Source organism: Megalopta genalis, chromosome 7 (assembly GCF_051020955.1).
Source record: "Megalopta genalis isolate 19385.01 chromosome 7, iyMegGena1_principal, whole genome shotgun sequence".
In the NCBI taxonomy this organism is placed as follows: domain Eukaryota; kingdom Metazoa; phylum Arthropoda; class Insecta; order Hymenoptera; family Halictidae; genus Megalopta; species Megalopta genalis.
This window is the reverse complement of record NC_135019.1, coordinates 3404133-3429743: the sequence shown is the minus strand read 5'-3', so window position 1 is coordinate 3429743 and position 25611 is coordinate 3404133. Positions and strand designations below refer to the sequence as shown.

The 25611-nt window shown below is 31.5% G+C and overlaps 4 protein-coding genes across 24 annotated transcripts; 3 read left to right on the top strand and 1 right to left on the bottom strand.

Annotated features, from left to right (window-relative positions):
- The first annotated feature begins 4 nt into the window (after positions 1-4).
- LOC117229145 (baculoviral IAP repeat-containing protein 3) lies at positions 5-8571 on the top strand. Its single transcript, XM_076523526.1, is given in 10 exon segments — positions 5-700; positions 792-938; positions 940-972; positions 974-1184; positions 1251-1429; positions 1505-1662; positions 1857-2068; positions 2247-2433; positions 6035-6893; positions 6966-8571. Coding segments are annotated over 10 exon segments (2850 nt in total). The 5' UTR covers positions 5-217; the 3' UTR covers positions 7347-8571.
- Positions 8572-8923: 352 nt separating this feature from the next.
- LOC117229075 (Son RNA binding protein) lies at positions 8924-14317 on the top strand. 6 transcript variants are annotated; one of them, XR_004492465.2, is made up of 14 exons: positions 8924-9426; positions 9707-10036; positions 10118-10808; positions 10887-11038; positions 11116-11261; positions 11361-11469; positions 11536-11693; positions 11767-11877; positions 12134-12247; positions 12826-12936; positions 13116-13344; positions 13521-13636; positions 13714-13942; positions 14015-14317. XR_004492465.2 is itself a non-coding variant. In XM_033485212.2 (13 exons), exons 1-13 carry the CDS (start codon positions 9102-9104, stop codon positions 13852-13854), a joined length of 2733 nt encoding a protein of 910 aa, XP_033341103.2. In that variant the 5' UTR covers positions 8924-9101; the 3' UTR covers positions 13855-14317. The 6 variants fall into 6 exon arrangements, 4 of the variants coding, with proteins under 4 accessions (XP_033341103.2, XP_033341105.2, XP_076379581.1 ...); XR_004492464.2 differs by having other exon boundaries at positions 14008-14317; XM_033485212.2 differs by having other exon boundaries at positions 13714-14317.
- Positions 14318-14851: 534 nt separating this feature from the next.
- por (Protein-serine O-palmitoleoyltransferase por) lies at positions 14852-18602 on the top strand. 9 transcript variants are annotated; one of them, XM_076523543.1, is made up of 8 exons: positions 14853-14949; positions 15143-15242; positions 15579-15771; positions 15847-16063; positions 16163-16269; positions 16330-16550; positions 16648-17852; positions 17938-18602. In XM_076523543.1, exons 3-7 carry the CDS (start codon positions 15614-15616, stop codon positions 17088-17090), a joined length of 1146 nt encoding a protein of 381 aa, XP_076379658.1. In that variant the 5' UTR covers positions 14853-14949; positions 15143-15242; positions 15579-15613; the 3' UTR covers positions 17091-17852; positions 17938-18602. The 9 variants fall into 9 exon arrangements, with proteins under 9 accessions (XP_076379654.1, XP_076379658.1, XP_076379657.1 ...); XM_076523542.1 differs by having other exon boundaries at positions 14910-15041; XM_076523539.1 differs by having other exon boundaries at positions 14852-14949; positions 15143-15488; positions 16163-16550.
- Positions 18101-25452, bottom strand: cdc14 (cell division cycle protein 14). Of its 8 annotated transcripts, none has more exons than XM_033485513.2 (9): positions 24841-25447; positions 24530-24605; positions 24141-24406; positions 23767-24064; positions 23295-23664; positions 22862-23197; positions 22638-22736; positions 22087-22374; positions 18101-21238 (listed from the first exon to the last, which is right to left on the bottom strand). In XM_033485513.2, exons 2-9 carry the CDS (start codon positions 24576-24578, stop codon positions 21157-21159), a joined length of 1788 nt encoding a protein of 595 aa, XP_033341404.2. In that variant the 5' UTR covers positions 24579-24605; positions 24841-25447; the 3' UTR covers positions 18101-21156. The 8 variants fall into 8 exon arrangements, with proteins under 8 accessions (XP_033341404.2, XP_033341406.2, XP_033341403.2 ...); XM_033485515.2 differs by having other exon boundaries at positions 18101-21410; positions 22638-22766; positions 24841-25440; XM_033485512.2 differs by having other exon boundaries at positions 22638-22766; positions 24841-25440.
- Positions 25453-25611: the final 159 nt, after the last annotated feature.

The window sequence follows — 25611 nt, the reverse complement described above, 5'->3', positions numbered from 1 at the left end:
TTAACTTGTCAAATTTTTGATTTTGCTTTTTATCGTACAAATGCGTTTACGAGCAAAGTACAGTGTTTATAGTACCTACGAGCAAATATTATCTCGGTCTGTTCGTATAGAACGCTGAAACATAATGTACACTCTAAACAATATAAAACTGTTGTACTTTTTAACTAGAATGTAGAATTTTATCAAATAAAGCAAGCATTAAGAAACAAATTTCAAAATGAATGTTGAAGAAAATAGACTACGGACGTTCAAAGATTGGCCAGCAAATGCCCCTATTGATGCTACACGATTAGCAAAAGCGGGGTTTTACTACAGTGGACATGCTTTAAAAGTACAATGTTTTTTATGTGGAACGAAAATCTCCGATTGGAATTATGGCGATCAAGCTGTTAGTCGTCATCGTGAAGCTGCACCTGATTGCGATTTTATTCAAAACCCATCTGATACCTGCAATGTTCCATTAGTACCAATATCCACCAATTATAATGGGTTAACTTCAACATCAACTGATTTATGGACAGGAAATAATGCCATTGGAAATGAATTTATATCCTCCTTCGCTCAGAACAGAGATCTTCAAGAAGATCTTAAAACTATTTCTCAAAGACTAAAAACTTTTGAACATTGGCCAAGTTCTTCTATTGTGTCACCCGAGAAATTAGCTAAAGCTGGTTTTTATTATTTTCTGTTCGAAGATGCGGTAATGAATATTTAAAGTACTTTAATAGCTGGCGAATTACCAGGTACTAACGCAATATGTATGTTATACATTGATCTTTTTTCATTTGTAGGTACAGTGCGTATATTGTAAAGGTGTTTTGAGACACTGGGAATCTGGCGATGATCCAGACAAAGAACATAGAACACATTTTCCTAAATGCGATTTCTATTTATATCAAAACATAGATGGTATTTATTTATTTGTAAAAAGGATATTCTGTAGATCTATATGGTAATTATCTTATTATAGTCCTTCTGTTCAATAGATACCTTAAGTCTAAACAATGTAAAGTTAATACCTGGTACAACATCGAGTCTGACAGAATTAGGGATTCAAATGCACGCAGCTCCAAAACAGCCGCATCATGCAACATATGAAGGACGATTGCGTACCTTCTATGGTTGGCCAGAAAATCTAAAACAAACCCCAGAAATATTGGCTAGCGCAGGATTCTACTACACAGGTAAGCATTAAATTCTACATTAATGTATATTTTTATTTTTACATTAATTAATTATTATATTTGCAGGATTAAGAGATCAAGTCAGATGTTTTCATTGCGATGGTGCTTTAAGAGATTGGGAAGTAACCGACGATGTATGGACTGAACATGCAAGATGGTTTCCTAGATGTGAATTTGTAAATCTCATAAGAGGACGAAAATTCATTCAACAATGCATTGATAATAGACCACCGCTACTTCCATCAGTAAACATTAATTAGTATATTTATACGATGTTTACAAAAGATTTGTAATTATAATTTTATTTCATATTTTTACAGATTTTTGAAGGTGTACCAGAAGATGAAAGTACAAATCCAACCGAAACATCACCTATTCCAATTTGTGCAGCTTCATCTTCTGCACAAAGAGTTGTAGAAGAAACAGAAAAATTTGAAACTCTAAATACAAATTCCAGTCCAAGAATAGAAGACGACTTGTATGTTAATTATATGTTTAGTTTATATGTAAATCAGGGAGCCCAATATTTTGCATGAATGCTTATTTTGCAACATTTTTGTACTTAAAACGACCTCTCATGCGATCTGCAATGCATAAATAACAAAACCAAACACAAAGCTTCTGACAATATAAAACAATAAGTACTAATAAATTGTATTGCCTGGCTTACAGACATACTTTAATCACTAGATTGTTTCATCGAATATCGGAACTGGAAGACGCTCGCAAGGAAAGGTGTAATGACAATGAAATAATTAATCATCAGCAAGACTTAAATGAGGAGAACAATGAACTAATCTCAAATGAGAGGGAAAATTCCAAACCGTCTGATATACGTAATTATACTTTTCAGAAGAAGAAGGACGTAAAAGTGGAGGAAAATGGCAAGTGATGACAATGAAGCTTGAATAGCTTCAGTTCCTTGATTTGATAAGATATCAATAACTGTTAAGCTAACTAGATTTTTTCACGTCCTTGAATCCGATAGTTTCATGACATGTATTTATAATATTTTTTATTATTTTTATATGTTTAGTAAAATATAACATTTACTCTTTCTAGCATCCTTGAAGGAAGAAAATAGAAGATTAAAGGAAGCTCGTTTATGTAAAATTTGTATGGATCGGGAAATAGCAATTGTATTTTTGCCATGCGGACACTTGGCAACTTGCATTCACTGTGCTCCATCCCTTACTTATTGTCAAATGTGTCGACAAGAAATTCGAGCTACTGTTCGTACATTTTTATCGTGAACTAAATTGCAATGAATAGGGTATTAATTATTAGTCTTACCTATGCATTCTAGTTCTATGGTTAAAAATGTTAAAATATATATGATATATGTAAAGTATTTTCTTATATAGTGTTTTAGAATTATGTTATTTATCGTTTGAATTATATTTGTTCGTGGGATGAAACTATATTACAAATGTAAATATCTATTTATTTACTACAACCGTGAAAGGTTTCATAAAAAGAAAATGATTTACATATTTAATAAACTTAGTTAATTATATGGATACATATCATTAGATTATTATCAATGTTTTTAATTTACACACAATATGTTTCAATTAATTAGTTGTATTGTATAGTAAAGTATATATATACATAATTTATTGTAGGGATTATTAAATATTCAAACTGTTTTTATATAAGACTGCAGAAGCAATGTATGTATAAAGGAAATACCTTAACCCAATGGTTTAGCAATACATATTACAATACTCAGTATCTACTGATAATATATATATTTTTAAACTCGAGTGATATCCAGTTTATAAGAATTCTGAAATGTGTCGTAAAGTGTATTGAAAGATAATGCGAAAGATAGCTTGAGCTACGCGCATATATGTGGGTACCGCACTGCGGTAGTTTTTAATATAGTGTCAGGATTTATAGATAGTATGCGTGGTGTTAACTAAGATTTTCTGAAGGTAAGTACGAGTTAAACAAATTTAAACTATAACAATCATGTTGTTCGGAGTTACAATATTTAAATCTTCTGAATATTTATATCATTGTTTTAAAGAATAATTGCAAAACAATGTAATGACACTGTATAATGTATGTTTTCTATAATTAATTTATTGTTCAAACATTGTATGACTTGACAAACAGTAATCAAAATTTGTTCTAAGAATCGGTCACGTGTACTGAAATGATTTAGAAGGTATGAGATAAAATTATAAGATCGAGAAATTTCGATTCATTTTATTATGAGAATATTTTTCATGTAAAATTTGGTTATGTGCTGAATCCCACGCGTCAATAATTATTTTGTGTTGCACATTCTAAGTAATACGATAGGATTTTTATTTAATTTATACATCTAGACTTGTATTATAAATATATATCAAAATACAAGTTGAAAAATCATTTAAGAATGTATACATACATATACAAGATCAAAATGCAAATACATACATAGAAGTAATGAATATATTGATTTTATATTAGAGTGTAAGTATATCTTTGTATGCAGTTTGAAAATACAAAAATTTCTATAAAACGTACATATTATGGACTATGTATGTATGTATGCACAAGTACGAATGTACAATGCGTAGTTGAAAACGGAGAGAGGGAGAGAGAGAGAGAGAGAGAAAGAACGCAGTACAGTACAGTATGCACGTAGTCTCTGCCGCTGCTCTGTAAAATGCCTTGATCGGATCGAACCCGAGTGGGGGACTCCACCTCAAGCTGGCTGTGACGAAGAAGCACAGCGAAGTAGAAGCCATTGCTGTTAGCTGTTATTGTCATCAAAAATTAAGAAAAGATTACTCTGCTTTACCAATAATTAGTGAAATTCAAATAGGATGGTTTTCTAATAGATTTTTAACTATTAAAGTAATATCAGTTAAACGAAACAAATAAAGGTAATGCAGTAGTCGATAAAACAACTTTTTGTGCTCTCGTGAAACTACCGATTAACAGAAGAAATAATCACAAGAAACGAAAAAACAACAAAGTGAATGTGTGTTCGGCAAGACTTAACTATTGTTCTTAAAATTGGTATGTCACGTTTATAATATATTTTACTTATGACTATATGTAGATTATTTGTCATTCATTTAAAAAAAAGAATACGGTTAGGACATCATGTTGGTTTGAGAATAAGATTTTAGATATAAAGTAATTCTATTGGTTATCAATAGCAATGTGTTTTTGACGAATTTGTGAAATCTCAACCAAGATGAGGTAAACAATTATACCATTTGGTTGATTCTTCAATGACATGTAACTTAAAAATCAGGCTATTTAAAGATAATGACTAATCGTAAAAGCAAATTAAACTTTTCCTCATTATGCAAACAATTAACCAGTTTGAATTTGTGCTGCTCGTATCCAACTTCCGTTCTACGCTTGCCTTGTTGCTCATCACGACGTTGCCAGATGTTTCGAATTAAACAGATGTGAAAGTTCAGGGAATAATAAAAGATTTCGTTCCATCACAAATATTTTACATTCACAATTTTGTTCATTTTGATATTACTTGGAACACAAATGACCGTTGACCTTTAATTTCACAATCGATAGTGTGTCATATTTTCATACGAATTAATGTTGTAATCTAGAAAATGATAATTATTGTAAAAATCGTAAACTATTTTATTTTCGATAAAGATGCAATATAACATAGGAAATATTTTTATATAAATCGTTCGATGAAAACGTTATAATATAAATTGTATTTTTGAAGTGATAATTCTCTTCCACTCATTTTCTTATCGCGTAGTATCTTAGTAATTCCAGGATTTCTGGGTATGATTAATTTGTAGCTTCATTTCACACGAACAGACTATTACAAAAGTGTGTGTTCCGGAAGGGGGAAGAAAGGAATTCACTGTAGATTTCCAGCTCAGAACCGTAGTAAACCGGTTTAGTTCCCTACGTAAACTGTATTTTCTTGATAGTATACAACATTCTTTATACAAATTGACGTACTACTTTTATTACGAACAATACAAACAATATGATATAATTCAGCTATTTATACAAATAAATTCCTGCAAGTTTTACATTGAACGTATGTTATACAAATATGTATATCTAATTTTTTCATGAATTTAGTGAACAGAAAAGCATTTGATTGTTAAATACGTGTCGTTGAAACAATTAAAAACTAGAGAAAATACAATGTCTAGAATGTTTAATGAAGTATTATTGTTTGAAAAAATAGTAAGAAGTTGTTGCTACGCCCTTGTCGATACATTTCATTCCCATGAGCTCGCAGTGGTGTAATGCAACAAGAAAAGTTAAAATACGGGCCATACAAGCGGCAACGTCGCACAGGGTGGTAAACAGCGGCTCTGTATTACAGCTGCCCTTGTGTGCGCGTTTGTGTGTATCTCTGAGAACTAATCGTAAGAGAGGAGAAACCAAGCCCGTTCTGGGAAGTTCTTGTTTGTGTGTGATATGTAGGTTGCGTTATTTCGACGTCACGAAGCTGTGTGAAAAGTCTACGATACTCCGTCATTCACGAATCATAACGGAATCACGACCAACCTAGCAACTCCCACTTACTAAAGCTCTCTTTCTTTTTCTCTCTCTCTCTCTCTCTCTCTCTCTCTCTCTCTCCTCCCATAAATGTGCAACACAATCGTACAGCCATCGATACAGCGCGCTACGTCATATGTGTAGGTGCCATATGTCACATAATTTCGTCATGGAAAATTAATTTTTAAATAAACAAACGTGTCTCTCGAGCCTTTTAAAAACTACTACCGAAAACCGAATTCAAAGAAAATTCCGATTATTGTACATGATATTTTTAATTAACTACAATGATAAGATTTTCGTTATATTACATTCAACATTTTTGATAGGTTTCAAAAAAATTACCTCTAAAACAACTTAAATACGATGACTGGTATTCTTGAACATCGTAGAGAGTTGGGCAGCGATTCAAATATTAAATCTTCAGCAAATCCGCAGTTAACACCACCAACTCCTATAACAACTCATTCATTGGACGTTGTGGATAACAATGATTATCGCTATGAACAAGCAAGACTGCAGAGTTTTGAGAATTGGCCTGTGCCATATATTATAGAGCCCAAAAGACTAGCTGCTGCTGGATTTTATTATACTGGCGAAGGCGATAAAGTAAGATGTTTTGAATGCCACGTAGAAATATGTCAATGGGTAGAAGGTGATAATCCAATGGTTGATCATCAACGTTGGTCAGCAAGATGCAGATTTATTCGCAAAATTAATTGCGGTAATGTCCCAATCGGAGTAGATCCTAACACAGTTTTACCACCGAGGCCAAGAAGTAGAGACGTTTGTGGTCCTTATGGACTAGAATATAGACCTACTTCAAGTCCAGACAATCATAATTTAACCTCAGAATTACAATTACCAAGTACAGCAAAACTAAGCAGTTTAGGCTTAGGAAGACCTAAGGGACCTGTATATCCTGAATACGCTAGTCACGATGCTAGACTACGTACATTTGAAACATGGCCAAAAATTATGGCACAAACGAAAGAACAATTAGCTGATGCTGGTTTTTATTATACCGGTAAAGGTGACCAGACTCTGTGTTATCATTGTGGTGGTGGTCTGAAAGATTGGGAACTAGAGGACGACCCCTGGGAACAACACGCAAAATGGTTCTCTAAATGTTATTATCTGCTGATGGTTAAAGGTCAAGACTATGTTAATAAAATTACGGGTCAGCATATATCCCCACCATCCAAGGAGGTATGTATAATAATTTTAGACTGTCAATTTTCTCTGTGCACGGATCATTGTTATTATGTTACTTTGTTTCAGGAAACAATGCAGATGAATTTACCAAGTTTTATCAAAAAAGTTCAGCCTGTACCGACGAACACAGAAATGAAAGAAGATGCGGGAAATAATCCTGGTCCAAGTTCTCAAAAGACTGGTTCTGCTGATAGTGGTATAGAAAGCATTGGATCAATCACAGAATTGGAAAAAGAAAGCATAGAAGATCTATCTAATTCAAAGACACAAAACAATAAACCTATAGATGATGCGAGGATGTGCAAAATTTGTTACAATGGAGAATTAGGAGTAGTATTTTTACCATGTGGACACATAGTAGCTTGTGTTAAATGTGCTCCTGGTATGACAACTTGTGCAGTATGCAGAGAGCCTGTTACTATGACCGTGCGAGCCTTCTTCTCATAGTATTCCATAGCTTGTGATAGAAAATGATTACATTCTACATATGATTTCTGTTATAGTATTTTATACTCGATCATCCACGACTGGTAGCGATAATCATCGCAAACTGCACTAAATGACATGACTCATGTAGCATACCAGTCTGCGGGTACAAGCTATAAGAATTCTACCAATTTTTCAAGGCTTTGTATGTGTAAATCGTTGACACGTGAAGGACGAAGAAAAATTTATTCGAACGTGATCGATAACGCAACAAATATATTTCATGGTTCTGACATAGTTAAAGAAGAGTTCTCTTCATGTCCTAAAATTTGTCCACGTGCGATCAGTATTACAACAAAGGGTATAAATATATGTATTTAAGTATTCTTACAAATGCATAACATATCACGAGTAGAGGAGTCGTAAGATACTTGCTCATACTGATCCCTAATCAAGTTTTCAGAATAATTTTGTCTGAAACATAACAAGCTGTACCTGCAACTGAATGTTGCTATTTGCACATTCATAAATTTGTGTCGTCCACATCACTGGACTAATCAGGAAGGCAACAGAAAAAAATGTGCTTTACACAAAAGTACAAATAGCAACAAAAAAACATGAAGTCTAGTCATTAGTATATAATGATGACGGAAACGCGTAGAGATTTACAGCTATAAGTTATAGAAATCTAATGGAAAGAATTATTCAATTGTAATTTTATTGCAATACTAATAAAATTAACGTCCACTTAGTTACCCTAATTTAGTTTCGTCCAATAGTATCGGTAACGGTTCTATTTTTATTTGTACGCATGGTGCACGGGGGAGCATCACTTCATAATGTGTATAACGTATCTGAGAATATTTAAGCAAAAGTAATTGTGAATATCCGAATCCGAATTATCGACTTTCATATATCCTACCTTATATTATACTTCAAATCATTAACATATTTTCATTACTGCATAGTTTCTATTTGACGTAATTTCTTGTACATTTTCAATACAACATTATCAATATATGTAGGCATTATTTTAGTTTCATCTGATATATTCTAAATATGAACTTAGGAAAATGTATTAAAGTATCTGTACATTGTATGTTCAGTGCGTGTACATCATTAAAAATTTATCATAATCATACTAATAACATGTTACAAAATCCATGATAGAATCAATGATTGTACATGCAATTGGAGTATAATTTGTTGTGATAATGGCATACAATAAAAAAAACAAGTATGTATATGTCTGTCGTTATACTTGAATAATCCTTTAAAATTCAATGCAATATATATAATTACAGTCTATTCAATTTTCCCAATGTGATTGATTTGATTTATTGAGGTTTCCTAATTGAGAAATATTTTCTAGTTTAATTTTTCAGTCAAAAATCATATGAATACATATATTAATATTATACTGTGCACATTCTTAGTCGTAGTCTCAGATTTTATGTGAGTGTTCGTTTGCCTTATTAAAAACTTTGCAACATAAAATAGTTTGCCAACTAAATTAAATTTTTTAAATTGTTCATACATGTACATGTGTAATACATACGTATGTACATACATATTTTAGTGACACAGATGTCGCTGATGTCGAATAAAATGTTACAATGGCGACATTCGGTGGTGTGTTAATGATGACTGTTGGTTCAATACGATTAATATAACAACACAATTGAATGCAAATAGTGTGAAAATTTAATATCAACAAAACTTATAACGCAATTGGACAGTTTCTTAATGCTCTGTTAAAATGAAAGTCCATCAATAATGGGAGATTTATTCGATATTGCAAATCTAATTACCGCTGTCGGTGTTGACAGAATTAAAATTAAGCCGGAACCTGGACTTCCAGAGAAATCATCAAACGAGATACTAACAGAGTTATTTAGCACATTTGATGCTGAAGAAGAAATAGCATCACCAGACATCACTGATCAACAAGTTCCAAATGCCAATATCAAAGTTGAAAAGCTTAAAAAGTCACAGGTTAAGAAGAAAAAAGCGAAAAAGAAACACAAACATAAGGATAAAAAACATAAAAAAAGGTCGAAATATAACTCTTCCGACAGTAACAGCGATCCAGAAAATAATAGTAAGGTGTCTTCAATTATAAATACACATATACTCGGTGTGATAAATGTGTTGTTATCTTAGAATGCTCTACCTGCTTTCAGTTCAATTTGGACAGAAACAAAACACAGTTTTCTTTTTATTATTGTATAATAATTTATTATTCTTTCTAATAATAATACGCTTGATAATTAGCATTCATTTAGAATTTTTCCTTTGTTTATTTAGAACTTTCCTTTAGTCTGATACAAGCATTCTTATGTTATACAGCCAAACATAAATTATACCTTTCCAACAAATAGGTATCAAGAAGAAGAAGAAGCATAAAAAGAAAACGAAACGAAAACATGAAAATAATTCAAGTAGATCATCGGATACTGATGAACCCAAAAGTAAAATATCAAAAGTTAGTAGTTCCTGTGACAACGTAAAAGGAAAATGTCATAATAAAGATAATGGATTGGAGAAAAAGGATCTAGTTGTCTGTACAAATACCGAGGAAACTGTAATGATTAAAAAAGAACCAGGATTAGAAAATACTTGTACAAACAGTCCCGAAAGTCCTAGACTTCCACCAATTTCAAGGAAAATTCATGACGAAATTGAGGAGCCATTAATACCTAAAATTCTAGGTTCGTATAGTTTATTCGATCGATTGTAAAAAGTAATTGACATAATTAGTAATTATCATATTGTGTCTTTTTCATGTATAGAGAAGCCAAAGCAATTGCTGCAAGGAAGAATCTTAATTAAAGATCTAAAGAATAGCGTAGTTTATAACGACACAGTGAAGGAGATAGAAAATAAGGTAAAGGAAAAAGCAGCACGAATGGAAGATGGTGAATTATCCGATAGTAGTACAGATAATAGGACTCCCACTTTGAGTCCCAGTCCAGTACGAAGTAATTCGATAAGATCACCTACATTAAGTCCAAGTTTAGAAAAAATGGAGGATAGATTGTTAAATTCAGCGAAAGGAGGAATAACCTCTAGGAATGATTTGAGATTGATTTTGAGAGAAAAAGAAAAGAAAAGACTCGAGAATATGGATAAAAGATCGGACAATATAGAAAAATCAAAGTTGTACATGGATAGCGAATACAAAGAGAAAGAGTATAATTGTAATCAAAAGACAACAATAAGTAAAGAGAATAAACGTAGTCATAATTGTCACTCGCACGAAAAGAGACGGTCCGAGTCTCGATCACGCACAAGTTCTCATAGGAGTAGAAGCAGAGGGAGAGAAAAACGAAGAGATAGGAGCAGGGATAGACGTGCAAAAAGTCGAAGTAACGATAGACGTGAGTCTGTTAAATCTAGAGAAAAACGAAGGCATAGAAGCCGTAGTGATGAAAGAAGCAGAGATAAATACTCGCGAGGAAGAAGTAGAAGCAAAGAACGAAAGTTAGTAGAAGTATTATCTTCTTCTATCAAAACTGCTTTATATTAATACGTATTTATGTATATTTATATACTTTTAAGGGAGAGGATAGAAATCGATAAAAAGAAATTATTAGAAATAGCAAGAAGGAATGCGATAAACATGATTAAACAAGGAACATTACCATTAGCGCAACAGGATAAGGCTATCGCAGCGATACAAGCTGGTGGGAAAACAGTTGACGAACTGACAGGTAGGAACTTATTTCTAGTATGAATGCGATAATATAATTTGTAGCAGTACTTGAAACTTTACTATTGTTTATTTTAGATTTTTGCAAATCATTATCAAAGTCTGAAGCTTTGGGCGAACTTTCTAGTATTTCTTCAGAAGAAGATGGAAGCGATACTGAGAAAGGTTTTCACCATCCTTTTCTACTCAAAGGACGACCTAATTCTATTATCATGAATATTCGGGTAGATTGGAAATATTCTGCATGCCTTTTCTTTATAATCGTCGTGTGTTTGTTCATTATTTTAATATACTCGTTTTCGTTTGTATTTATCATATTTTAGGATGCAAAGCAGCTGCCAACGAAAACGTTCCAAGAAAAGACAGTAGAATCATCGAACCAATTACGTTTACAATTTCCAGTATCAAGTGGACAACATCATAGAAAAACTGGTAAAATTCTCGTTACAGTTCAAATACAAAATATGTTTTTATATATATCTTTTTACACTTTTATAGAAAACGAGTGGGTACCAATCACTCCTAAAAAACCGGAACCGAAGAAACAGTTTGTACCAGTCACTACTCCAAGTAAACCTCTGGCTGTAGTACCCATACCCACACCACCGGTGCATTCAATGCAGTCAACAGTTTTTTCTCAACCAATTCCAACAGAGGTGCAGTATTGAAATTATAATTTTGGAAAGTATGTTGTTAATATTATTTTTATTATTATAAACTTATTTACAGTCAATAGATATCGGTTCAATAGTGTCACAAAGATTAGCAGCAATGAGAAAATTAAGAGAAAATCCAAATGACGTGTGTGCTCAAAATGAAATGTACCGTGCACAAAATGAGGTACTACATTATCTGATATGTAAAATACAGAGTATCCCATAATTATGTTAACACCCGAAAACGGGTGATTCTTCAGGTCATTTGAAATAACTTTTTCCTTAACACAAATGCAATTTGTTTACGCTAAGGAAAAAGTTACTACTTTAAATGACCTGAAGAATCATCCGTTTCCGGTTGTTAACATAATTATGATTGTATAAGATAAATGATGCATGGATATGTTACTTATATGTGTATTGTATTTGGTGTATTATAGATGAGAACATGGGCTGAAAGTAAACAAATGCCAGGTCAATTTACAGGCAGTACAGGAGCCAAAGTGCTCTCCCCCGCAGAACTTACATCAGGTTATCAAGCCTGGGCTCGTAAGGTAACAGTATTATTTACAGTTTAATTACGTCTCATTGTTTGTCTCTCTGTATTTATTTTATCACTGAAAGTTATGATCTTGACCTATCAAGATATTTATATGTCAGATCGCAAACTTACATCTTAAATGTAGATCTACATATGTACATATTAACACACGTGTTTCGTATACATCACAATTTTGGTTTTATCCTCTTTTCCTTTTTTTTTTCTTTTTGTTTTCTTTTTTAACAATACATTGACTGATACTGATATGCCTGTAACAAGTTTTCAGGTACAGTTTCCATTAAGATCAATTTCTAGTTGATCCGATAGAAACTGTAATGTAGGCACAGACTATTTCTTAGATAGAGGTAGATTCTGTGCCTGCATGGACACAGGAGCACCGTTATTTTAAACATCTTTTCCATACTATAAAGTTATATAACTGGTAATTAATTAAGCACACGGTGCTGAAAATAGTAATTATATAAACTAAAGTACTTTTCTATAATGTGCTCTTGTGAGATTATTGCTAATTATCATCAGCTTCCTATCATAGGACTTCATCGGATGTTACTGAATCTTTCTGTCATAAAGCTGGGATATTTAGCATTAGTCTGCATCCACCTGAGGGTTTGTTACAGGCACGTAGCTACATCAGAGAAGAAACAACTTCAGCGGCGTGATGACAAATTTATAATTTATTTGGTAAGTATCCTCACCTAGATAGTATTAGAGTTTTATACAGTCAATTACTATTACATTGTAATATCATGATTGGACAGAAATTATTTTAATACTTTTTGTTACGTATTGCTGTCATTTTTCTGTATTAACTTGATTGACAATGCAACATTTGTTATGTCCTAATCTAAAAAACTATTTAGGATCAATTAGTATCAGCACAACCTGTTTCGGGTGGGATGGGTATGGCTTTACTGCAGAAGATGGGTTGGCGACCAGGGGAGGGTTTGGGAAAAAATAAAGAAGGCACTCTTGAGCCGTTGCAGCTTGAGGTCAAATTGGATAAAAGGGGGCTTGTCTCCGAACAAGATATTGGTCAGAAGATAGGAAAAACTACGAAACCGCTAGTACCTGCGATCAAAACATTAGAAGGTATGTGATGGTGTTCAAATTTCATTTGTACATTAGAATTTTGCTTATTTACGTAGACACGGTATACGTAAACTAATACAATAATATAATACTAATATAATATATAATATAATATAATTACTTACTTAATATAATATAATATAATAATATAATACTAATATAATAATATATTGTAGGGAAACATCCAGTATCGCTTTTAGGCGAATATTGCTCGAAACGAAAACTTGGTGCTCCAGTATATGAACTGTGTTTTGAATGTGGACCAGATCACAGAAAAAATTTTCTTTTTAAAGTACGTTAATGGTTTAGTTTATATCCTTATGTAAAATACTCATATGCATATTGTTTACATTTAATATTGTTTTTCAGGTCAAAGTAAATGGAATTGAATATAAACCGAGCGTAGCAAGTCCTAATAAAAAACAAGCAAAGGCAGAAGCAGCACAGATATGTTTGCAAACTTTAGGATTGCTACCTGAACCCAATCCAATGCCTGTTTCAGAAACATAAAATTCTTATTTCGACCTTATGAATGCATTCATTGCTGGTATACGTGATATGCAACAACACATGCTTTAGACTTTATGTATACATCTTTGTATGTATATAAATCGTATTATACATATATTATGAAACATAGTTAGAATATAACAAAATGTACAGTTTTCAGATTAAACTGTATAAATCTGATACGATTGAGTAACAAATAAATTATACCAGCAAGAAATTCAGGATAAGCTCTACATCTTGGTCATGTTGTTGACAACTTTAACAAAGTGTTAAAAATTACTTCTCGAAGAGATGTCACATAAGTTTATAAACTTAAGAATATAATCTATACTTTTTAATGACTTTGTGTACATAAATTGTTTATAAGTTCCGCAATAAATGCATTTCATTTTTACTCAGAATATAAAGAATATATGCATATAGTGTAAATAAAAGTGGATTATAATATTCTTGGTGTGGATAATTGTCTAGTATTTATTATCAATATACATATAGAGTAGTGGAGTTTTCCTCTGGTTTGTTTTCAGGGCATAATTAACTTGATATTTATCGAATAAGAAATATTAAATATCTTTATTCTTTTATTTTTTAATAAAAAAATTTGGATCCTTTTATTTAGTTTGTCTTTTAATAAAATGTAGTGTGTCTTATTTGATAAATATAAAGTTAATTATGCACGAAAACGAACCAAAGGCACAGCAATTACAAAATAACAAAAGTTATGTACAATAATATGAGCCGTTTATTTTGTTACATAAATCACTTTTTCAAAAAAATCGAGTTAATGGTAACACTAATTACAATTGAACGGTATCTTTCCATTTAAAAAAAAAAGAGTGACTTATGCTACTTTCAAAATAAACGGCTCATATCTATATACCTCACTCCTACAAGATTTTTCTTCCTTTCTAATGAGGATCCATGGATCCTTTTGGATCCCTACCATTTTACTACGCATCCAATCCGCAGTGTATCCTGCCTTAGCATTGAATCGATAACCAATCAGAGCAGAGCAATTTCTACTCCTATTCTCGCTAACGTAGCAAGAGAGATTTGCAGGAGTGAGATATCATTGTATGTATAGTATATACATAGGTAGGTACATAACATATCTATGTATGCCTGATTTTACCAAATATGTATGTGTAATTAGGTTATTTTCAAGAAAGCTATAGAAATTGCATTTAGTAAGCTTTATTTGTATTGTACATACTTAACGTATAACAACATTCGTGTAGATACAATTTTCTAAAAAACAACATCATGAATTCTACAAATGTAATTTCAGAACAGAATTTGACGCACCGTAATGACTTCAAATGTCAGTACAATTTAATTACTATGCCGCAATTTCCGCGTGCCGGTTGCCGCATACCGTTGACAGACAGGTTATTTGATTTTTACTATAATGGACGATGTAGAAGCTCCAATTTTTTACGACGATGAGGGTGATTTTATTGGGCACGAGTATTTCCAAGATACAGATTATGAGTACGAGTACGAGGAAAATGCTGAAAGAGAAACGTTGCTGGAATTATATCAATATTGTCTTGGTCCCACTGTTTATGATACAGCATTATATATGCTACCCCTATTTGTTTCCATGATTTTATTTCGATTATGTGCTCGTTCTCGTAAGATACAATTTTATATACAGTATATAATTGTAAAAATGAAATATAAGATAACATTGTTTTTATAAACTTTTATCTTTAATATTGCAGAATATGTAACGCATAAAACTTTTCATGTATTGTCAATGTTAATTGGCGTGTACAATATTTATCACTATGTGACAGAATGTTTATATATATTACTAGTACTTTGTATATTTTCATATATCACTTTACGCGTACTTAACAAATACTATAAAAGTTTAGGAATATTCTTACCGCCCCTTTTCATTATTGTATATTGGTAAGTCGCTAAAACACAAATATCATTTCTTTAAGAATTTAAAGCAATTTTTCTATCGTTGTTTTTATTTTCTAGCGAATTTTCTATGCCTCCAGTAATATGGCATAAAATACGCAGTGTTGTAATGACCATGGCAATGAAAACCATTAGCTTAGCGGTGGATAAAATCGATTCAAATGATTTACCAGATATTTACAGTTACATGGGATATGCTTTCTGTGGTGTCACATGTGTATTTGGTCCGTGGATATCGTTCAAGGATTATGTTTCATTACGGTATATAAATCATCAGGTACTAAATGTTACTTTTACCAAATGGACAGATATCTCGGTTTCAAGTTTTTTTGTAATCAATATTAAATAGGTAACAGCGTATGTTTTTCAATTCTAGGATAAATGGTGGATACTGTACACTGCTCAATTCATATTTTTATCTTTTTTGTTTTTAACTATGTCAAACTGTTGGACACAGTGGATAGTAATGGACAGCTCTTGGAAGTATGTAAAAACTGACACAGAGAATTTTTATATTTTATATTCTAAAAAATATAATAATAGAATTCGTTATCGTTTCAGGTGGTTGTTAGCATATAGAGATGCACTATCTTTCCGAACATCTCATTACTTTATTTCATACATAGCATCCACCGCATTATTAATAGGAGGATTTCCATATTCTCTAGCTACTTTAGTAAAACCACTGAAAGTAGAATTTCCAAGGTCGCTTGTACAAGTAGTTATTTATTGGAATATACCCATGCATTTTTGGTTGAAGACATGTACGTAATGATAATATGATTTATTTGAGGCATTCTTACATTTTTTCCCAAGAAATTCGCAGATTTATACTAATAGTCTATTGATGTCAATTTTTAGATATATTCCGTCCCAATATTAAACACATAGGAAAATTCGGAGCTGTGACCGTAACATATTTAACCAGTGCTCTTCTACACGGATTAAATTTTCAATTGGCAGCAGTTTTACTTAGTCTTGGATTTTATACGTACGTAGAATTTCAGCTTAGATCTATGCTTGCAAATATTTTCGACGCATGCATAGCATCCAAGCAATGTACTAAAAATAAATGTACACATATGTACAAATGTCAGAATTCTTGGTGGGTTCTTTTTATAAACTTAATGTTTTCTGGGTTGTCAGTTTTCCATTTAGCATATTTAGGTCTTATGTTCGATACATCCGAATTACAAGAGACAGGGTACAGTTATATTCATACTATCGAAAAATGGTCTCAACTTGGATTTGCTAGCCATTGGGTAATTTTTGCTACATACTTTGTGTACTTTTTAATTAAGTAAAAACAGTACCGAACTATCTTTGAAATCTCTATTATCTTTAAACGATTTGCTCACAGTTAACTGTCCTAAATGAACAAATTATTAGTATTATTTTAAGTTATTTAAATGAATAGTGATAATATGCTGTGGATTTTACATTTTTGTACTAACATTTCATCTTTTTGATGAATTTTTAAAGTTTGCTACGATAATAAAGATAGAAGAAAAAGAAAACAAATAAGTATTATGTATTATACTATTATTAAGCAACATTACTAAGAAGATCTTTAGATTCCAGCAATTTCAGGGTTCTATAAGTATACCATGCAAAAAAGTTTATTTATGTGTGTGAAAATTTGAACATGCTGTGAATGCTTTGAACTACTTGCGACAAGTAGCGCTGCCTGTGGTGAAATTTCGAAACAGAGTTAAGGGTTCTATACCACATAGTGACAAAACGCTCAAACTGTTCGCCAAGATTATCTACAAATGATAATTTTTGAAGATTTAATATTTTGACACAGATGGCACTAATAGGCTAAATCCACTAAGAATACACTCAAACCTCAGACGAGATACAGGAGAGAGACTTCACACCCATATGCTGTCCACCCTACCTTGATACCTCGTTTGTGCTCTTACAAAGATTGAATGGCGCTACTCTACATTTCCAGAGATTAGTTTTCTCTGTCGATAAATTTGTGTAATAGTTTAAGCATATTGTCACTGCGTGTAATTTTATTAACTCTTGAAGGAGGCGCGGCAAATTTGAAATAGTTAATAGTAAAAAATCTATATTTAATAAAATCATACTATTTCATGAACTGAATATTATTGCAAAAACAATTTTTATCATGTTGTATTTCAGTGAGAATGTTCGTCACATCGGTATACTTGACGTATACTGAAGAAAATCGTGAAAAATATCTCAAATGTGTGTGTATGTACACGTAAATACATAAAATACGTTATAGTGCATGATAAAAACAGAGGAAACAGTATGTATGCATGTATGTATACAATTCTAGAAGTAAGTAAAATACATAGTTTTTATTAAATGTACAATACAATATAAAGTATGTTTACATGTGTATAGAAAACGCATTATAATCCAGCAGTATTTAATAGCTATAAAAAGTCTCATGTACTAATAGTTCTTAAATGATACATCATTGATATTTTATAGATATCAAATGGTATTTTGCTAAATTTTAATATAATTATAACAACAAATAGATATTTTTTCGATCAAAATTAATGCTTCTTGACTGGAATGAAACTCCATGTTCATGATAACATAGCATATATTCTGTATCGGATTAGAAATTGAAAAGAAGAGTAAATTTCAAGTGGATTATTTATATTTTTCTTCATGAAACGTATGAAAAAATGCCTGTGAAATTTTATTGCATGTTTTAAGGCAAAATTGTAAATCTCACAATTTGTTTACACAGTATTATGTATGATTACTAACTGAAGTTATTATATATTGTAAATATATCCAGCTTTATAAATATAAAATCTCTTAACATATTTCACAAGAATTAAATTACTAATGCGCATAATACGTCTTATTAACAATATTCCATTTTCAGAATGATATAACCAAACATTTTTTCGGTTCACAATTAATTTCACGATTCTATCCCAATTAATTTTCCATGATTATATACCTCTCGATTATAAGGTGTACTTTCTCCATAGTTTTAGGTATTTGGACCTATTTTATATATATATGTATATACACGTATATCTATATATACATGTATATATATATATATACATTTAATTTTATATTATTAAAATATCTTTGTTCTTAAACATTAATGACACATTCTTTTTATAAAATGCATTAATTTGTTAAAATATTAATTAACTTTTATATAATCTTATATAATTATCTTAATATGTATATATTTATATTAATGTACCACAGATATACATATACTGAGCGACACATTGTACTACTTAATTTCCTGCACTTAGGATGCTGTATAAACGCAAGAAAATTTTTTAATTCGAAACGAATACTTCAAGAGATACTACAGTTTTACGTAGACAAATTATTATATAATACTTGTACCTTTTAGTAATAAATTCATAATGGGAATTTTCTTTGTTCCAAATATATGTATCATATGGTATGTGTATATACGTGGTGTATATACAGCTCATATATAAGCATCTACATTCTGTGGACTAACTATATTTGTGTTGACCAAAATATTAGTCATACACTGCACCTTATTACTAATGTATTTGTTAGTTTAATTACATATTCTACACCAACAAAGGTTAATAAAACAGTAACTATACATGATTCACATTGTACATTATCATCATTGCACAACATCATTTGAACATATGCCAATGACTTTTGCAATTAAGTTCAATATATGTACATTGCATAATTTTCTGATATCTAACTGTAGAACAACATTGTAGTATAAAGTAAGTACCGGTAGTGCGAAAGAATGTTTCAGAAAATTTTCAAATGGTATTTTAAATTATACAAAAAAAAAAAACGGTAAAAAGTGAAAAATGTGACAAAATGCACAAAACAAGCTCTGTGTGTTGTTTGGTAAAAACAAGTGTTACAACTGAAAATATTACAAAGCGGTGCTTTTTCTAGATAAGTACATACGTGTGTACTCACGTATATAAGTAGAATGTGAAACAGGTAAATAGTTATAATAGTAACGGCTTATCATCTTACATTGATAATTACATTTAATTGCATTTCAAATATTGAAAATTTATATATTCTCATAGATTACGCGATGCTATGAAAAGAAAACTGTGACTTTGAACTGTATCTTCCGATTTCACTAGCAAAATAGATTTAAACGATTCGCAGTAAGCTTCATCCTTCATTCGATAGCCATTTCTTGAATATTAATCAGATTTTCATGATGAAACATAAATAAACAGTCCCTAGATATTTAATACAAATATAAATTACAAGAAGTCAAATCCTTTCGTAATACGATAATTGTTATTTTTAATCATAACGTTTTGATATGTTTTGTGTCGAAGTTATCCTATGTTATTACTTACAAATACTGTCAGAATATGACATTTTTTACAGTTATAACAATGAAAAAAACCATCTGAAGACACAGTTAAAGATACTACACACGGTAGCACAGACGAATTGATTAAATTTTATATAGTATCTTTGAAAGATGAATTCATTATCAGTACATTATGTACACAATATTTTAATGTAAAAATCATTAATAGGCATAGTTTCATTTATAAATCAAAACTTCATGTAAAGTTATATGTACCTCTAAAATCTGTATCTCATTGTAAACCATTGTTTCAACTTAAAATTTGAAACACCTATATAATGTATAACACTTTTCACTTTTTTTTTATTCGATAGTTATATGCAAAAGAAACGTAGATGTGTAAACATTAAATAGCTTAAATGAAGACAAATAAATTGTGTTAATCACATTGCTATAAGTAATAATGTACATTGGGATTGTAAGTTTCTATTTGCTGTACCCTTCATTTCTGTTCGAAACAGCAAAAATATTGCATGTTTATAAAAACACATAATTCGACTGTCAACAACTAATTTCGCAAATGTCAAAGCAGTAAGTGTCGAATTTTAGAAACGAATATTTTTACAAGAGAGTACGTGATATTTACAGACATGATTATGAATTCAATTACAATTATATATGTAAATACAAATTCTTATAGAGTTTCTGTTAGAAATGGTGGAAATAAAAATGAATGACGAATCATAAAAATCATTTAAAGATACTCACATAGCATAGTTTTTTGCATTTCTTCTGGCCAGCAGAGAGATGATATATAACCAAGTGGAACTAATTGAAACCATGTTGATCTTTTCACAAACGTTCAACGTATCATGAAACATGGAAGAGTTTTTCTAAACCTGTACTACAGCAGAGTATAGGTAATCCAAGAAACTTATAACCCAAAATACAATTGTAAACTTGAAATAACGCTACTATGAAGTTATAAAGACTATTTGATTCTCGTTGATTATGATAGAAGCATGAACAATAATAGTTGCTCGAGTTGAAGATTGGAGATCAGTGGGATGGTTCTACTGAATAATTGGATTTAAGCGGTGAGATCTTCGACGCTGATGAGATGCTCGAATTACTGGATTGTCCACTCCAACGCCACTGAGAATATCGGTTAGTCATCTGATAAATGCAGTTTTATAACTTTTGCTTGTGCGCGCACTGCAAATCACAGAAATAAAAGGGAGCACTTTGTTAGCCACCTCAGGAGCTACTTCATCCCTAAGCTCTAAATGTAGCTTACACAGCTGACAGGCCTGGACAGTAATCCAATCTAATAAAAAAGGTATTTTATTTTTATAGCGCATCTAATTTTCTATGATAAATAATACGCACGAATTTAATTGAATGCTATTTACATTTATAAAACACATAAATAAAGTTAATTTTCTCTATTATTATTAATTATGATCATCTTCATCATTATTATTATTACTATTATCGTTATTATTTGTCCAGGCCTAATGTTATCTTAAAAATTTTAATTGCATGCCTTAAACGAAGATATCTTAGTGCATGCTACATGCGTGTTAATATTAGTAATCAATCAGTCACATTATAAGTTTTTGGTACTGCTTCATATCCTTTTATATATATATATGTATATATATTATATTATATATATATATATATATGTATATATATTATATTATATATATATATAATAATATATACATTAATAATATTATTAATCTACTTACTATAACAGAGTATTTGTTATGCTTTCTATACAGATATCAAATTTCTTAATCTGATAAAAAACTCTAATAAAAGGATAGAAGCTGAATTACAAATATAATACAATGCAGAAGAGAAGCCTTATTTTTCTATAGAATATGAAATAAAGCAATATGTTACAATAAAGTGCAGAAGTCATGACATTTTTGTAAAGAGAGCTATGGTAACTGTTACTTAGAAAATTTTTTAGAGTAACAGTTATGAAGACTTACTGTCTTAGAGAATGATAGCGATTTACTCGATCCGCAGACCTGAGAATCATATTCATGCCTTGTTGTGGTTGCGAAACCGAATAATTTGTAGACTCATGTGAGGTTCGAGTCTCTGTGATGCAGGAAGTTCTTATACTGGCCCTTGTCACCGGTTTCGATACGGATATTGACGAAACGGGAGTAGTGGTAGTTGTGTTGTTGTTGATATTATGGTTCTGTGTTGCTGGTTTAGTAGACTTAATACGACGCGAAGATGTATCACAGATACTGCTGACCAGCCAACTGTTTCTATAATTTTTCGTAAAGATAGTAATCCTTTGCTTACGTTGATAACATGCGATTGTTGGAACGCGAATGAAATTTAATACGTCTACAATGTAAAGAGCTGAATATGCGGAAAAATGTTATCGAGGCGTGATAAGTATTAAAAAGAATTAAAAAGAAGGAAAACCAACAAACCAGAAACAGAAAAAGAAAAACAACTAAGAAGGAAAGCAATAAACGTAAGCGGTTAAAAAAAAAAATTGTGTAAGCAAAACCGACAATCTCACCTCTTGGCGATAGCTGTTGTCGTGGATCTAGGTAGAACCTTCTTAGTCGAATCTTTTTCTTTACTTCTAGTTAATGCGTTACTTGTACTCTTCTGGCTTCTAGATTGCAACAACGGTCTTAAATAAGGACTAAAAATATAGTATGTATCCGTGAATAATTTGTTCTTGCTGTAAAAAGTATACAACACGTATCTAAAGTAAAGAGTATATAAAATAATATTTACTGTGCAACTGTGGAAGATTTTGTAGTTGTATTAATATTGTGATTTGTTGGTAAACTTCTTTTGATTTTAATTAAGTTTAATTTTCCGCCCTGAGTCAATGGCATATATTTGGTTGTACTGGTGCCAGCAGCAGGGGTATGATCGTCCAATGTAATCCCGTCTACTCTATGCATTATCCCCGAAACATTATCCTGTACCAAATGGGATTCCTTCAAATTAAACATAATTGCTACTTTGGGTCTGCCAACTATAGAATAAATTCCATATTTGTGCACTGGATTCCCATTTTCCGATTGCAAAGGTTCTTTCAATAGAGAGTGAAGATATGCTTCCTTTCTGTAACACAATTTTATTTTTGATTAGGGCTTTCAATAATAATACTGACATATTAATCGATATACAAGTACTATTATTACTTAAAACAGATTCATACTTTTCCAACCATTGCTGCTGATGTCCAACTACCGAGCCTGGTCTACATATTCTTATCCATGCAATTGTTTCATGAGCAGTTAAATGATAATGTTTCATGATATAACAACCTATCAAAGAACCAGTCCTACCAAGTCCTGCTTTGCAATGTACAGCAACAGCACCGCTCGCGTTCTCTGCAATTTTCAGAAACTGACGCATAATTGAGTCTGTCGGGGTCGAACCGTCAACAAAAAATAAATCTTTATGCTCAAATCCTGCATTCGTGAAACTCGAAGCATCATAAATTTTCTTATTAAGACGTATAATCGTAGATACGTTGTTGCGTCGGAAATATTTAAAATACGATTCTGGTGCATGATGAGGATATCCTGCATAGATATGAAAAAAAATAAACAGAAAATTGTAAATACTGGTAGTTCATTTTAAAAGCCTTGTACGCTTCTAGCAACTACAAAAGCACAAATACATACCATTTTCTATTTTAGATTTAGCATAAGGTCCACAAAATGCGATGAATTTACCAGGAACAATCCAATTCAGATCTCCAGTTTCTACTCTTTCGAAATACTCATATTCTTTAACAAGAAAATCTTGAAAATTAAAGAATCCAAGCCTGTGGCACTTGTATATGGCACTCAAACATTCATTCAGTGATATTTCATAGCATGTCGTACCCATAGAAGCATCGCGAAACATAGTAAAGGGACAATTAGAACTGCTGGTTAAACAATTAAACGCATCGTCGGCTGTGTGTTTTAAATATAATATCTAAAACATGTGGTTTCATTATATTGTTGTTATTATTATTATTATTATTATTTCCAGCAATTATGGAATATCTTACAGCATAACTTCCTATAAGGAATGCAGCGTTCAATCTCTTTTCTGGATCCATAGTTGTATAATGTATGATCTTTTTCTTTTTTAAGGTTACCGCTTTCAGCTTTTTATTAACCTTCTGACAGTAATGATACAACATTGCAAGATTTAAAGGGCCAAAATCATTATGAAAATTGTAATAAACTAGCTCGTCGTCAATAGTGAAATAATGCGTGTTTGGAGTACTCTTTGGTTTTATCGTCATTCTCAATGTTACAAAATATAATCGATCTAAAAAAATAAGGAAAAAAATACACCATATGTTCGCAAGATTCAATTGAACCATCCATTAGTGCGAATGAAAATTAATAATTACGCTGAATTGTCAAATATTATTTAAAAAAATCTCTTTACCTTTTAGAAACTCTGTTGCACATACTAGTATGTCATTTGTATCCTCCATTCTTGTTTTATTCTAATACGTCTGCTTCTGTAAGAACCAACAAAGCAAAATTGTCATTAATGCAACCAATGAAACAAGGGTCACAATTTAATTAGCACCATTAGAGATTACAACAAGTATACAAATAGTTGTATACAGAAGGTTAGAATAATTGCAATGAGAATAAACTAAACTCATCTACCTACACGCAAGTTAACCGATGCGAATTCATAATTAGAATACCATACATGACGATGCTCAATCAAAGAATGCTTACACTTACCTGTATGACCGTTACAAGATTCAAACTTGGTCAATCGGGAGTCGGCGATGGCCGATCGGTTGTGTCGTACAGCTCTTCCGGTTATAATATACATTCAAATATTTAATACTTCACGTACATTGTTTATTCTTGTTTTTTTGCTATATTTGGACTGCTTTCAGAAATTATATTTTCGAATTTCGATCTTTATACATATTAATATCATTATCCGCCATAAGAGCAGAAGGTAGTTTTCATATATACTGCCATATTGGTTGTCTTCGGGATATTAAACTGATCACCACGTATAAAGTCAACGTTTCGAGCACAGAACATCGTAGGACACGCGTCGACGTTTCGTTAGAATAAGATTCAGATATGTTGTGATGTTACAAGCATATGTACAGCACAATTACACCGAAACAATTCTTCGCTCGAACTTTATCTGGAACGGATTAGGCAACGATTATCCGTACGATTGAAAAACAGCGCACTCTATAATCACGGAATGTGTCCTTTTTCATCGTAACTTTTTCAAACTTCAAACTCCAAATCTACAAATCTGCTTCTATTTTTTCCTAACTTCTTATTAGTACATATTCTTCTCTTTCGGTATCGCACACAACCTTATATTATAATAAACTATACACATGTAGCAATTTTATGTTTGTGTATACGCTAGTTATTTAAATGTACATATTTTACCTAACCAGTTAAATATGTATGTATATTGTAGTACATAGATACAATGTATGTAATGTGATCAAACATACATGTATATAATGTATATTT

Bases quoted from the DNA above. Each gene is read 5' to 3' on its own strand.
- por (XM_076523539.1), top strand. From the start codon at position 15,263: ATGGACGATGTAGAAGCTCCAATTTTTTACGACGATGAGGGTGATTTT. The intron at 15,489-15,578 runs GTAAGATACAAT...TTAATATTGCAG, and splicing joins TCGATTATGTGCTCGTTCTC to AATATGTAACGCATAAAACT. The intron at 16,064-16,162 runs GTACTAAATGTT...TTTCAATTCTAG, and splicing joins TACGGTATATAAATCATCAG to GATAAATGGTGGATACTGTA.
- LOC117229075 (XM_033485212.2), top strand. From the start codon at position 9,102: ATGGGAGATTTATTCGATATTGCAAATCTAATTACCGCTGTCGGTGTT. The intron at 11,039-11,115 runs GTAGGAACTTAT...TGTTTATTTTAG, and splicing joins AACAGTTGACGAACTGACAG to ATTTTTGCAAATCATTATCA. The intron at 11,262-11,360 runs GTAGATTGGAAA...ATCATATTTTAG, and splicing joins CTATTATCATGAATATTCGG to GATGCAAAGCAGCTGCCAAC.
- cdc14 (XM_033485512.2), bottom strand. From the start codon at position 24,578: ATGGAGGATACAAATGACATACTAGTATGTGCAACAGAGTTTCTAAAA. The intron at 23,665-23,766 runs GTATGTATTTGT...ATATCTATGCAG, and splicing joins TAAATCTAAAATAGAAAATG to GATATCCTCATCATGCACCA. The intron at 22,375-22,637 runs GTGAGATTGTCG...GAAAAATTATAG, and splicing joins ACAACAGCTATCGCCAAGAG to AAACAGTTGGCTGGTCAGCA.